The 15,626-nt window shown below is 41.2% G+C and overlaps 1 protein-coding gene across 1 annotated transcript in view; it reads left to right on the plus strand.

The window, feature by feature from the left end:
- The window catches only part of TRHR (thyrotropin-releasing hormone receptor), a 54,874-nt gene extending 40,285 nt beyond the window's left edge, over positions 1-14,589 (plus strand). Inside the window, exon 2 of the mRNA XM_006892331.1 lies at positions 14,064-14,589. Within this exon, the coding sequence (XP_006892393.1) occupies positions 14,064-14,471 (408 nt within the window). The 3' untranslated portion in view covers positions 14,472-14,589. The remainder of the gene's footprint in view (positions 1-14,063) is intronic.
- Positions 14,590-15,626: the final 1,037 nt, after the last annotated feature.

Genomic DNA, 15,626 nt, shown 5'->3' on the forward strand with positions numbered 1-15,626 from the left:
AACAACAACAACAAACCTAAACAAGATGGATTGACATGGAGTCTGTAACAATGGGCATAACTGATTTATGCCAGGAGCACCTAGTCAAGGTGCTTCCTTCCCACACTGTGGCACAAAGAAGCCCTGTTGGAACATACGTGAAAAGATTTCTTAGGTCAAGATTCTTTGCTCAGACTGGAAAGCAACTGGACGCTAGGTAATATTTGCAGGTAGGTTGAAAGATTAGATGCTAAACTTTCCGCAACTTTTGTAACTTGGGTGTTTCAGTATTGATTACAGTCTAAAGCAATCTATGTCAGGCTAGACTTTCAATACGCTTAGCCATTTGTCAATAATTTGCCTCAAAGATAGAACATAAGCACGAGAGATGAGCATTCTACCACTGAACCACCAGTGTACCCAGTGTGCCATAGCCTTTAGAAATACCAAAGAGAAAAAGGTTAGAAAATATTTCCCTCAGAAAAGTTTTCAGAGTAGTGTTAACAGCTAGCCACTGGACTCCCAGTCTAGAGTCCCATTCAGGATCTCCAAGGTCTGATTCCAATGACAAAAGTGATCAGGATAAGTAACCGACCCTAGGGAGAAAGGGAAGATGTCTAAATAAATCAAGCTGTGTCAGGCTACACTTTCAATATGCTTAGCCATTTGTCAATACTTTGCCTCAAAGATAGACCATTTTGGAGGAAGGGGGGAAATAAAATAGCAAACTTCAAGCCAAAGCAGATGAACGGTAGTGTTGTTCTACTATGGCTCATGGAAGAATTCAGAATGACATTTTATTTTCTAAATTGAGATGTTATTGTAATTTGAATCCCAGTGTTGCCAGCTGAGTTTTTCCCTTCCCAGCGTGTTTCCAAATATCTGCCTCTTGTGAACAAGAAAACAGCCAAGCAACAGGAGGGAAGCCAGCCTTTCATCATGCCCAATTATCAGATGCCGTAATCAATACTGAAACATCCAAGTTACAATAGTGGAGAGTTTGGCATCTAATCTTTCAACCTACCTGCAAATGTTACCGAGTGTACAGTTCCTTCCAGCCTGGGTGAAGAATCTTGACCTAAGAAATCTTTTCAACTTTGTTCCAACAGGGTTTCGTGCCACAGTGTGGGAAGGAAGGATTTTGTTTAGGTACTCCCGGCATAAATCGAGAGGTAGAAAGAAGAATTTGTCGTTGTACACCCTGCTCCCCTTCCACATACAGGTTTGGAGATTTGGGTTAGTTTTTCAAACTTCAGCAACAGGGTTTCATGCCCCAAATGCAAAGTCCTATAGGAAGGAGAAAAAGGAACCCCTCTGGAGTTGGAGACACATGATTTTAAAGTGTGACTTTCATTCCTTAGATTTTATTCTTCTGAGGCCCATCTTATTATCTGAAGCATTAATAGAGTCTGACTGACTGTTAGGAAGAGTCTATTGAACATGTTGTCTGTGCGTATAAAGAATTTCACATAATTTCATTCTCTTCTTACCTTTATTAGATAATTCCTAGACATCTCCATTTCCACCTCTCTGCTGCCATTTCTCATTAAAATATGTGAAGAAAATACCACACAATCCCCACCTATCATGGGTCTGTTGTCTTTCGAAAGTGTGGATTCTAATCACCAACAGCCTCTTCTTATTACCCTGAACACTTTTGGTGTAACTTTGTCCCAGATCCTAGTAGTAAGAAGCTGTGCTGCAATCCCAAAGGCACGAGGTTTGAATTCACCCCCTGCTCTGTGGGAGAGGAATGGGCAAGCTTCTTCCATGGGATTAACTGCTTTGCAAACCTGCTGGAGGGTCGATTAGGAGTCACTTCTGACTGAATGGCACACAAGAACAATGGTCTTGAACCCTTGTTTATTTAACTAGGTATGCCCACAACTCTCTCATGCATTTGCTACTTTCCGACTTGTTCTTCAAAGCATGAAGCTTCGTGGAGTCTTCCCGCACTAGGATTGGGGGCCACAATCTGTATGTCCATTCACCTCAGGAAGGACCTTACCACCTGCTGTTTTGTAAATCTCAGAGCTGGACAATGACTAGGCAGGATAGAAGAATTGATGCCTTTGAGCTGTGGTGCTGGAAAAGAGTATTGAATATACCATGGACTGCCAAGAAAACAAACAGATTCATCCTAGAGAAGGTTAAACCAGGCTGCTCCTTGGGAGTAAGGATTATGAAGCTTCATCTGACATACATTGGACATGTTGCAAGGCAGGACCAGTCCTTGGAGAAGGACATCATACTTGGGAGTGTAGAGGGACAGCACAGGAGGGGAAGACCCTCTATGAGGTGGATTGATTCAGTGACTGGGGTAATTGTGGTGGGTGTGTCGGAGACAGTGCGATTGGCACAGGATAGAACAGAGTTTAGGGCTGTTGTACATAGGGTCGCTATGAGTCACAGGACAATAACAACACAACAAAGCCTCGTGGTATAAATAGTTAAGTACTTCACTACTACCTGAAAGACTGGCAGTTTGGATCTACCCAGTGAGTTCAACATGTGAAATACACAGTACTATGCTTCTGTGGAGATTTGTGGTGTTGTTAAGAGTTGTCATGTGAACTCTGACCTGTAGAGACTGTAGTACAGCAGAAGGAAGACACACCATTCAATCATTCAAACCTGCATTATTCTCGTAGTCTGTGCTGGGATTACGCCCATTGTTACAGCCTCCCCTGACATTCTATCTTATTTAGGTTGTTGTTGTGTTTTTTTGTTTTCACTGACTTTACTTTCCCAAGCAGATGTCCTTTCCAGGGACTGGCATCTCCTGACAAGATGCCCAGAGTATGTGAGCTGAAGTCCTGCCATCCTTGTTGTTGTTGTTGTTATGTGCCTTAGAGTCATTTGCAACTGATAGCAACCCTATGCACAACAGCCCTAAACCCTGCTCTGTCCTGCGCCAGCCGCACTGCCTCTGACACACCCATCCCGATTACCCCAGTCACCGAATCAATCCATCTCATAGAGGGTCTTCCCCTCCTGTGCTGTTCTTTTTTTTTTTTACATTTTATTTTTATTTATTTATTTTATTTTTAATAATGTTAATGAACATTTACAGAGATTTTGGATTTCCATTCATTCATTGCTGCACTTCTCTCCCCATCCAGTTCTACCCCCCACCCCCCAGTTCGCTCCTCTCTTTTAAAAGTAAAGAAACACTCCCTCCCTGGTACACAATCGCCCCACACCCCTCCCACTGCCCCAAGTACATTCCACTATGCAACCTTAATTGTGGACTCTTGTGCATCCTTACTTCTAAGGAGCACACTGGCTTCTTTTCTTCCAAGACAGACTTGTTAGTTCTTTTCCATGAACAGCAAAGAAAATACATGAGGCCCCTGCACTCCATCATATGGACTGACATCAGTCAGTATAAACTCTACGGCACCCAATCGACACAACAGTGACGTTACTGATGGTTCCCAGGGGTGATGCAGATGGTCTGTGCTTGCCTATTTACCCAAAGGTTGGTGGATCAAGTCCAAGCAGTTGTACTATTTATAAAAGGCTTGGTGATTCGCTTCTGTAAAAATGGCTCTGAAGCAGTTCTGTTATGTAACATATCACCATGAGTCAGAATTGACTTTATGGCAACAGGTTTGAGTTTTTGGATTTAGGAATTTCATTGGGCAACAATGAATATTGTTGTAATGAAATGTAATGACATAGGGATGACACTATGCTGTCCTGTACCTCCCATCCCTCTGTAGTATCCTGTCTTTCCAAGGGCAGTGCAAACTCAGGATTCCAAGATCACAAGCAGGACCCCCACTTTTCTGGAGGTGTACATGCCTTGGTTTCCCTTGCCTTCATATTCTTTGCTCAGGAACAACTCTGTATTTCTCAGGATTCCTAGAATTATAGAAAAATAGGGGGATTCCCCCCCATTCCATTACCTATGCAACATTTGTTATTGTTGTTAGGTGTTGTAATGCTGGCAACGACACAGTGACACTAAGAATAACAGATCAGAACCTTGTCCTATCCTGCATTATCATCAAGATGCTACAGTTAGAAACCTGTAGTTTGCAACATAATGTATCACCACTGTTTCCCTTTCTTCCTTTTCTTTCTCCAAGTATTACTAAGTAGAAGCAGAGTTGCTCTGTTGTGAACCTCTCCTCACATTTTCCTGAGTGTTTTAATCAAGCAGGGCCCAGAAATCTCAGGAGTTCTTGCCAGAATGGCCATTCTGAACGAGACCTATAGATACAGCACTTGACAGCTGGAGTCAAGAATCTGTGCCTTCCACTTCCTAGGTGGAATCTGTAAGTAACCTATAAAGCACAGTACAACCATCTATCTCTGCAACATGAATCACCACTCGGATTTCATTCATTTTTATTATACTTTAACTGACATTGAGTTGATTCCAAGGGCTTTTCAGCCCTCATCATTCAATTTTTAAACCCTACCAATGATTTCACTCCATGAAGCACCCTTCACTGATTATAAGTGTTTTGAAAAAGCTGTGTCCAGCCACTGACCAAGTCAAAACAAAGCAGAACAGGCCACAAGAGGAAATTCCCTGAGCCCCCAGTAGGCGCGGAAGCTTGGTTCAATACAAATTTGTTTCATTATCAAGTTTATCCTTCAATTGGCTCAATTACTGAAACAAGACGCCAAGGGTCATTGAGCACTTTGCTGAGGGCCGTCGTGAGAGCAAAAAAAGAGAACACTTTGCTAATATGCAGCAATGCAGGAGATCATGGACGAGGTCCAAACACAGAACATTTTGTTACCCTTTTATGAATGACATTAGGAATATTAAAGGTTAATGGTTTTTTATTCATTAACCAAAAAAATGTTTCCCAATGGAAGTAAACATCTAAATATGGAAACAGTCCAGCGAGGAAAAGTGCAAAAATATAGAGCCCTTAGTTGATTTAAATAGCACTAAATTTACATAACTCTACAATCTTACTTTAATATTGTGAAATTTTTATTATTATGAACAGACACATATAGTAAATATTCCTCTCAAACATTTGTGCAATAAAGATGCACTAAAAATTTGTTCTGAACAAAGTAATGCTGTATGCTTTAAAATCAGGAAAAGAGTATATCATTTCTCCATGTTTATTCAATCTGAAGCTGAGTAAATAACATAAGAAACTAGATTATATGAGAGGAAAGTGGAAGCAGGACTTGAAGAAGACTTATCAGCAACCTACAGTATGCAGATGACACAATTTTGCTTGCAGAAACTGAAAAATACTTGAAGCACTTTACTGCAGAGGATTAAGATTACAGCCTCCAATGAAGATTATATCTGAAATTTAAGAAAACAAAAATTCTCACCATTGAGTCAATGGGCCATATCTTGATAGAAGGGGAAAAGATTGAAGTTGTCAGTGTTTTTACTTTTTTACTTGGATCCACAATTAATATTCAAAAATGTGTTGCATTGGGAAAATCTGCTGTCAAAGACCTGACCAAAGGGCTAAAAAGCAAGGATGTCAGTTTAAAGACTAAGATGCACCTAATCCAAACCATGGTATTTTCAACTGCTTCTTATGCATCTGAAAGTTGGGCATTGAATAAAGATGGCAAAAAAAGAATTGATGCCTTAGGTTGTGGTGTTGGAGAAGTTTACTGAATGTCTTTTGGACTATCAAGAGAACAAACAAATCTTTCTTAAAGGAAGTGCAAACCTTAGAGGTAAGAATGGTGAAATTCCATCCCACTTTAGATATGTTGTCCTGAAGGGCTCGTCCTTGGAAAAAGACATCATGAAGGAGAAAGGCCGAGGGTTAGAGAAAGAGAGGATGCTCCTCAATGCAATGGATCAACCCAATTATGGAAACAAGAGGCTCAAATGTGAGGATTGTGAAATTAAAGCAAAATGGAAGAACAGTCACTTCTGTTGCTCATAGGACTGCTAGGAGCCGCAGCAGACCCCGTGGCATCTAACAAGAGCATCAACAAATATTTGGATTTTTGTTGCTATTGTTGTTCATGAAGCCAAAATTAAGCTTTCATATTTTATGATGTTGTTGTTGTTGTTGTTATGTGCCATCTAGTCGTTTGCGACTCATAGCGACCCTATGTACAACAGCCCTAAACCGTGCTCTATCCTGAGCCAATCTCATTGCCTCTGACACACCCATCCCAATTATCCCAGTCACTGAATCAATCCACCTCACAGAGGGTCTTCCCCTCCTGCGCTGTCCCTCCACTCTACCAAGCATGATGTCCCTCTCCAAGGACCTGTCCCCTCCTTAAAGTATGTCCAAAGTATGTCAGACGAAGCCCCAGAATCCTTGCCTCCAAGGAATAGCCTGGTTTAACCCTCTATAGGATGAATCTGTTTGTTTTCTTGGCAGTCCATGGTACATTCAATACTGTTCTCCAGCACCACAGCTCAAAGGCGTCAATTCTCCTTCTGTCCTCCCTAGTCATTGTCCAGCTCTCTGATGCATAACAAGTGATTGCAAAGACCATGGCCTGTATCAGGCGCACCTTCGTCTCCAAAGAGATGGAACCTAAAATAAATGCGGAGCCCACTCAAAATTCCTTTAAATGTTTATGCTGTGTTGCCCTTGAAACCACTCACCATAAAGTCAGCAAAAGTCCTACAAACACAAGTATTTAAGTGTTTCATTTAACTCTTGTTATACAGCTTTATCTTTTAAAAAATATAAAGGGGTAGGGGCTTGGAGGAAAAGCATTTTTAAACACTATGAAATCTAGGGCTTTCTGCCTCTGAATGGCAGTTAAACAAATATTTGAGTGGAGCTGGTGGCTTTTATTATATGTTCTTTTTCTGACTATTTCTTTAAAACCTGTTTCAGTTGTCTTTATATTGAGAGTATACCTCAAAAAGAAATCAATGAATGAGTTGCATTCTTCTCAAAGTGATATCCTGTACCTCTTCATAACTCCATTTTTTCAAAATCATTTCTGTCTCGCTGAACTTTACAAAAGAAAATAAAGTAGTTCAACTAGTGTTTCAGGTCTGACAATGAGCCATGATTTTAGCTACTGGCAGGGAATTAGAAAGAAGCCCAGCAACTTCGTTTGCACCTTGGGGAAAGCATGTCTTCTCTGTAAATGGAGCAATTAAGGTGATTACTAACAATCACTGTGATTAGGAACTTAATATATCCTTATCTTTTATGAGTGCCTTAAGGGATAGGTATACTCCACACACTATTTCCCCTTTGACTTACAAGTACCAAATGTCAGTTATGTAAAAATTATCACAAGCATATCTGAATGTCCTATTACCATTGTTACTGCTGTTGGTAGATGGTACCCGGCAGATTCTAACCCCTGGTGATTCTAAGCACAACAGCATGAAATGCTGTCTGGTTCTGTACCATCTTCACACTCAGTGTTCTGTTTGAACCCACTGTTGTAAGCAAATCTGTACATCGAGGGTCTGCCTTTTTCGTCTTTGTTCCTTTGAGCCTCTACTTTGCCAAGCACATCTTTTCTAGGGACCACTTCCTCCTCAACACAAGTCCAAACTAAACCAACCAAAAGTTCACCGTCTTCACTTCTGAGGAATATTCTAATGTTACTTCCTCCAAGACTGATGTGCTCACTCATCTGGAAGTTCGTTTATTCAAAGTTCTTCACCAACACTGTCAATTCAAAGATGTCAGTTCTTCTAGTTGCCCCTTCTTCTTTGTCCAGCTATATATGCATCTGAGGTGATTTAAAAAAATGACAATGGGTTGAATCAGGTACACCTTAGTCCTCAGAGGGATATTTTTGCTTTCTTAACACTTTACAAAGGTCCTTGGAAGCTGACTTGCTCAGAATTGCTGTTATAAGTAATTCGTATGTTTCCTTTTCTTAGAATAATGAGCTAGAAAGGCATTTGTGAGTTGTCCAGATTTTACATTAAATATTTAGGGAGTTCTAGTGGTCATGGTCTTCGCAATTACTTGCTATGCATCAGAGAACTGGACAATGGCTAAGGATGACAGAAGAATAGATGCCATCGAGTTGTGGTGCTGGAGAAGAGTCTTGAACAGACCATGGACTGCCAAGAAAACAAATATGTCTGTCTTGGAGAGAATGAAACCAAGTTTCTTCTTAGAGGCTAGGATATTGAAGCCCTGTCTCACATACTTTGGCATGTGGCCAGAAGGGATTGGTCCTTGAAGAAGGACATCATGCTCAGAAGGGGGTAGGGACAGACAGTTCAGAAGAGAAAGACTCTCAATGATAAAGTAACTGGGGCAACAGGGGTTGGTGTGTTAGAGTCAATGAGGTTGGCTCAGAACAGGGCAGGCTTCAGAGCTGTTGTACATAGGGTCACTATGAGTCACAGGCTACTCAATGGCACATAACAATCACAGTGGCCTAGTAATAAGTTAAACTGCCAAATCCAAGGCAGCGGCTGCTGCTGTTGTTGTTTTATGTCACTGAGTCAAAATGGAGCCACAGCTGACTCTCACGTGGGTTTTCAGAGGCAGTAAATCACACTGGAGGAGACTGCTCATCTTTCTCCCATAGAGAAGCTAGTGGAGTTGAACCATCCGCTTTTCGTTAAGGAGCTCTGGCGGCCTTGTGGCAAGAACTGTACTGCAATCCTCACAACACACACTTGGAGTCCGTCAGTTGCCCCACCAGATAACGATAGGCATTTTCCTCTGGTGCAATTTACTGCTTCTGAAAACCCGCCTGAAGTGTCAGCTCTGGATTGGTTTCTACTTGACGGTACGTCACAACCTTTTCTTTGGGAGCTCAATTCCTTACCACTCATCCATTATCAAAATAAGTTAATATAACTAACAATAGAAATATTTCTACTTAAAATAGGAAAAAATATATCAACAAAAGGTAAAAGACAAACCTGTTGTTGCTAGATGCCGTCGAGTCAAGGGTGACTCATAGGGACACTATGAAAAACAGATCTGAACCCTGTCCTATCCTGTGTCAACCCCACAATCTCTGACACACTTGAGACACTTTGCTACTATCACTGTGTCCATCCACTTGGCTGAGGGTTTTGCTTTCTTTTGTCATCCCCTGCACATTTTGAAGCATGACATCCTTCTCCAGGGAATAGCCTTTTACAGCAACATAATTAAAGTACATGAGACGTTGCTTTGCCATCCTTACCTCCAAGGACCACTCTGGCTGCACCTTCCCTGAGACATATCGGTTTATTTTGACAGTCAATGGGATAAGGACTCTTCTCCCACACCACAGTTCAAAGGTATCAATTTTTCTTCTGTCATCCTTATTCATTGTCCAGCTCTCAATAGCATAGCAAGTGATTGAAGAGACCATGGTCTGAACCAAGTGAAAAGTTGTCCTCTAACATTTCTTCTCAGTAATTTGAAGAGATCCCTGACTGCAGACTTTCTCTGTCTTTTCCAGAAAAGACAAACCTAGTTCCAGCATGTTGTTGTTGTTGTGTTATGTGCTGTCGAGTTGCTTGCGACTCATAGCGACCCTATGTACAACAGCCCTAAACTCCGCTCTGTCCTGTGTCAATCACACTGTCTCTGACACTCCCGTCCATATTATCCCAGTCACTGAATCAATCCACCTCATAGAGGGCCTTCCCCTCCTGCACTGTCCCTCCACCCTCCCAAGCATGATGTCCCTCTCCAAGGACCGGTCTCTCCTCACAACATGTCCAAAGTATGTTAGAGCCTCAGAATCCTTGCCTCCAAGGAGCCACCCGGTTTAACCCTTTCCAGGACAAATCTGTTTGTTTTCCTAGCAGTCCATGGTATTCTCAATACTCTTCTCCAGCACCACAGCTCATAAGAATAACTCCCCAACACCTTTTTAATATTCTTTTTTCCTTTATTCTTTTGTCACGTGGGTTTATACTGTTTGACATTCAAATATATTTTCAAAATTTGCACCAAAAAAATCCCCACCCCACTGTTTAATGTGTTACTGTATAGTAACTTGAGAATATGATTTAAAATGCAAATATTAAGCATAGTTCTTAAAATAAGGCACACAGTTTGAATCTTCCAGCTCTGATAGAAAGATGGGTAATCCCCGCCCTTGCCATTTAAAGCCTCTGAAACCTCACTGGAGGGTTGGCTAGGAGTTGGTTCTAATTCATCAGCACACAACAATATTCAGGTAGAAAGTTTTGGGCAAAGGTCATGTGATTGGCCCCAGCTCCCCAGAGTCACAAAAAAGATTGTGAAACCAAGATCATGGACCGTCTCCTTCTCTGTGTTCTACACCCACGACATGCAGGATAAAATAACCATGACAAATGTTGATCTTCCTTAAGGGACCGTGGAAAGCTGCTCTCCACACTAGCATTTAGTGCACAGAAGGGTGTATGTACTAAATGTGGAGCAAGTTTGTCATTCGACTATTGCAGACAAAATTGTGATGGTGGATGAAATTCAATCTTTCTCAAATGTTGCCCTGATAAATATTTAAACGGGACTAGATTATTTAATGACTGTGCGGCTGCTGCTATTGTTGTTCTTGTGCCCCATCGAGTCAAAACTGCCTCAGGGCTGACTCTCCAGCTTATTTTCAGAGGGAGTAAAGTGAAGAGGAGGCAATGGTCTAACTTCCTCCTAGGAAGTAGCTTCGGGATTAGAACCGTGTTCCTCGAATTGACTGCTCAACTCCTCGCCCCTAACTCACCAGAATTCCCAATACTGAGGATAAGACAATAAAGATCTCATGACAGAAAACAGGGAATTCTTTCATACAAAGCATAAAAGAAAAAAATCTGGGTTTGGATTAAGTTTAAACCATGGCTTAATTACTGACTATTCATATATTGCTAGACAAATTGCCTAAAATCTAAACATCAGTTTTTGCCTGTATAAAATACAAAGAACATAAGCTTATTTATAGGGCTGTTATAAGCATTTAATTAGATAATGTTTTCATAGCAGTTATTGAATTGCAGGGCCAATCATAAAATGTTCAAAAGCAGTGATAACTCACAAATCAAGCCAGAAATTCTAATATAGGATGCTTTGTCCTTGACTAGGCGGATGTTGGCAAGTGTGAAGAGAAACCTGTGTCAAAGAATCTGGAGGGCAGGCAGAGAACAAAGGCCTAGAGGAAGGTGATGATGACAGAGAGATTGAGGAGAAGGATTACTACAGCTCCTTCCAGAGCCCAGAACTAAGTCTTCACTGAACTAAGTCTTTTATTTCTTAGGGCCAAATAAAAATATAAGTATAACCTGAAAGTCTGCTTAGGAAAAAAAAACCAGGCTTCAACCTGCTCCCAATTTCTTTAAAAAAAAAAAAAAAGTCAGAACCTGTGAAATTATTTACTGGATACTCCCCGGCTAAAATAAACTTGGAAGCAGGAGTGGCATCCACTTCCGTGATAGCTTGCCCCCAGAAACCCTATGAACCTGGAGAAAGGATGTAAGTCACAGAAGGGTCGGGGACTTTTGTTCATAGGGTCGCTATGAGTGGCCTACGACTCAATGGCACTTAACACCATCACACCATATGAACCATATGTGCCTCTTGCTGGAGCCAATGAGATTGGTGCAGAAGCTGGGGCTTTTTTAAAAGTCAGTTGATTTGTGGAAGAGCCAGATCGTTTGCGCCATGGAGGATGACTCTGGCCTCTTAGTGATGAGAGCGGGTTGGGAGCCTCTAGCTGAAGCCAATGAGAGACTGGTGAAGAAGCTGGGGCCTTTTTTTTTTAAAAAAAAATATTTTATTAATGGGTGTGGGGGTATGTGTGCATGTGTGTGTGCCGTCAAATCAGAAATGACTGGTACAGGAGGAGATTGTTCCTCCTTCACCAACAGAGCATCTGGTAGATTTGAACTGTCCATCTCTAAGATTGCAATACACCTTCTTGCCATTAGACCACCAGAGCTCGCCACGCTGGGGGCTTTTTAAAAAAACTAGTTTGGGCCCTCGGGCCTGATTAAATTGTATTTGAAATTACTATTTCCTGTGTGGTACAGCACTTTTCTGTCATTTCTCTGTACTTAGGATAACCTAGGTAAGTTAGGATACCTGTGATAATAAATGGTGTGACAGTGGTGTTTCAATTGCTGTAATGGTTACTCAGGTTTGACAATGTCTGGAAGAGCTCACAAATTAAGACAGGCCTGGAAGCAGGAGCAGCATCCACTTCCTAAACATGCCTGTGGAAACTCTATGAATTTAGAGAGAGAACAATTTTCATAGAAAAGGGTTAGGGTCTTTTGTGTATAGGGTTACCACTCGATACTTAACAATCACAGCAACATATAAAGCCAGGCTCTTATCTCCATTTTTGGTGAGGATTAGGGCAGAATGATTACTTGCCATTGAGTGTGAGTTGATTATATTTGGCCTCCTATTGACAAAGACATTTGGTTTATGGCAATTAACAACAACATAGAGAGAGCTCAGTTGGCTTAGTGGACAGAAAGTGATGTTACCAAGCCAAAAGCGGGTGATTGTAATCTGTGGCCCTCAGGCCTGGTGTTAACTGTGTTTGGTCAAGCATTCTTCTAAGTGATATAGCACTGGTCGGTCCCTTTGAGTACAAAGGTAACGTGTGGTTAATGTGATGCTAAACATTGTGACACTGTTGTGTCAAATGTGATAATGGTTACCCATGGTAGACAGTGTTTGGTGGAGCTCCTGAATAAAACAAGCTTGGAAACAGGAGTAGCATCCAATTCTGTAATAGCTTACCTCCGGAAACTCTGTGAACTTGGAGAAATGACAAATTTATACAAGTGTTAAGGTCTTTTGTTCATAGGGTCACTATGAGTCGTCTATGACTCGATGGCAATTAACATCAACATATAAACCAGTGTGAAAAGGGAGCGCTGGTGGCATAGTGGTAAGGAATTGCACTGCCAACTCAAAAGTACATAGTTTGATTCTTCCAGCTCCTCCATGAAGGAAAGATGGGAAATCTCCTCTCATGCCTTCTCTCTGAAAACTGCTGGAGGGTCAGCTATGAGGCAGCTCTTGCATTTAACAACATATGAGCCAATGAAAACCATACCTTCTTCCTAAACCACTTCTCTACTTCTGGTGAGCACACTCTAGAAAGTATCTGTCCTACCCAGTCAGAATTAGAGAGGACTGAGGTGGATAAGAACAGACTGGGATTTGGGATGAGTCACATTCTTGGAAGGCAGAGAGTGATGCATAAAAGAAAAGGTAAGAAAAAGGTCTTGGAAGCAGAGGGAACACTGTAACCTGGAAGAAGAGCATGGCTTATAGACGCCATTGCAGGGAAGTAGTAGGTATGGGAAGTCGCTCTGAGGTCTTAGTGGTAAGTAGTTGGGCTGCCAATCCAAAGTCATGTGGTTTGAATCCACCAGCTACTTGTTGGGAGAAGGAAGGGCAATCTCCTCCCCTGTGATTTACCACCTCTAAAAACCCACTGGAGGGTCCACTAAGAGTTAATTCCAACTTGATAGTACATGACAATGAAAACAATAAGTATGGGGTTGGTCCAGAGATAGGAAAGGACTGTGTGTGTCCATAAATAAGAAAAATGGCTTAGGGCAAATGGCATTTGGAGAACCAGGCAAGGAGTCTAGCAATGATTATACTGATGCAAGAAGAATGATAGCCAGAGAGCAGCATTATTGGGGGATCCATGAGGAAGTTCTTCATAGGCTTAGAAAAGATATGGTCAAGGACCCAGCAGAGACCCAGCATCAGATGACTTAGACTGCTAGAGAGAAGAGCTGGTGTTCTGACACTGGGGCCAAGCTGACTTTTATTACCAGGATTAAGTACAAGGTTAAAACTCCAGATTCTAATGACAGAGCAGGTGTCTAAGTGCAGAATCTTTATTTTTACACTAAAGAACATTTTAAAGTCCTCTCCAAGGACAGGATTATCCTCCTCCTGGGGACTTGAATGGAACAGTCGTGGTTGGGATGGATGTAAGAGTCAGTTCGTTCCATTTTGAGTTGTCAGTACAACGCATTACTACTAAGCAGCAATGCGGGAACCATCTCAGTAACACCCCACTGTGGCTCCTTCTGCTCTCCTTCAGTCTCTGTATGCTCAAATAAACTTTGTAAATAAACTACCTGCCTTATGTCCTTGTCTCAAACAAAAGCAGAACCCAAAGATTTGGGGAACCTAGTGGCTGTGTTTTCATTGCATCTCTCTGTTTCCCCATAGGTCACCAAGATGCTGGCCGTGGTTGTAATTCTGTTTGCCCTTTTGTGGATGCCCTACAGGACTCTTGTGGTTGTCAACTCCTTTCTCTCAAGTCCTTTTCAAGAAAATTGGTTCCTGCTCTTTTGCAGAATTTGCATTTACCTCAACAGTGCCATCAACCCTGTGATTTACAATCTCATGTCCCAGAAGTTTCGCGCTGCCTTCAGAAAGCTTTGCAACTGCAAACAGAAGCCAACAGAAAAACCAGCAAATTACAGCGTGGCACTGAATTACAGCGTGATCAAGGAGTCTGACCATTTCAGCACAGAGCTGGAGGACATCACTGTCACTGACAATTACTTGTCTGCCACCAAAGTGTCTTTCGACGATACCTGCTTGGCTTCTGAAGTAACCTACAGTCAAAGTTGATTCATGAAGTGAAAGAAAATGGACTTCAAACTAAATGAGAATTTGTGCGGTTATCAACAAAGGCGAGGAAGTAGCCAAAAGTTATAAGTTGGCAGATAAAGCCTTTGCCAATGTTCCAGTTAGTCCTGGCTCTAAATGCTATAACACATCTGAATGATTCAGATTTTCCTTTTTATAGAATTCATGTCACAAAAAGTGGATCAGGTCGAGGAAATAGCCCAACTGTGAAGAACAGAAGGGAAGTCCTTTTTGTTCAAATTAGGAGTACGTATTTTCCAGGGCTATGTAGTTTATATAAAATCAAAACTTTATTTTACATAACTCATAATAAGCATATCAAATATGATTTTAAAAAAAAATTCTCCCCTCCAAAACAATCTGTATATTTGCTAATTAGACAGTATACAGATTTCCAAATGCTTGCTTTATAATAATTCATTGTTTCAAAGTATAATATTAGTCCACAAATACCTGAGACTATGGGGAGAAACAGAAAACACATTTTATTTGTTAAATGAAACTGAGCATCCAGGCAAAGATGTTTACTGTGCTTAGAAACAGGGAAGTCAAACGTCTTAATATTTATTTATAAAATAAGAGATGATTTTTGTGTCTTGCAAAGTAGCTAGCCATCATTCTACTTTAATGTAGCACAAACCTCAAAACTCTCCAAAACTCTATTTGATTTTGAGATAAATTCTGCTTTTATCAACTCTGTGAGCCTCCTAAATGGAGCAGTATGATTAAATAACTGTGCAAATATGAACTCTCGTACAATTAATTTTGGAAAACTATAGCCAAGACATGATTAAATATTTAAACTTGGATTTTATTTTCTCTCTGAGACTTTCAAGGAAGAAAATCCTTCCTGAATATTCTTGTTTCCGGAATGATTCTGAGCCTTGTCAAGCAAATCCATCCAGTTGAACCTAGCTTAAAAGCCTTAAACCTTAACTAAAGCTTAGTTGTAATGTAAGTCATTCAAAACGTGGCTGAGGCAATTCCGGACGCAGATCTCCCTCTGCACATTGTTGTCTGTGGATTTTAACTTGTCTGCAATTGTCTTTCCTTTCTGCCTTGAATAATAGTTGAAGGCTCTTCTCCTCCCTCATTTAGCGATATCTTCTTTTCAGATTTGAAATCAAAGCACGGCAA

The sequence above is a fragment of the Elephantulus edwardii genome, unplaced genomic scaffold (genome assembly GCF_000299155.1).
Source record: "Elephantulus edwardii isolate Elephantulus edwardi_28Jun2011 unplaced genomic scaffold, EleEdw1.0 scaffold00114, whole genome shotgun sequence".
Classification (NCBI taxonomy): domain Eukaryota; kingdom Metazoa; phylum Chordata; class Mammalia; order Macroscelidea; family Macroscelididae; genus Elephantulus; species Elephantulus edwardii.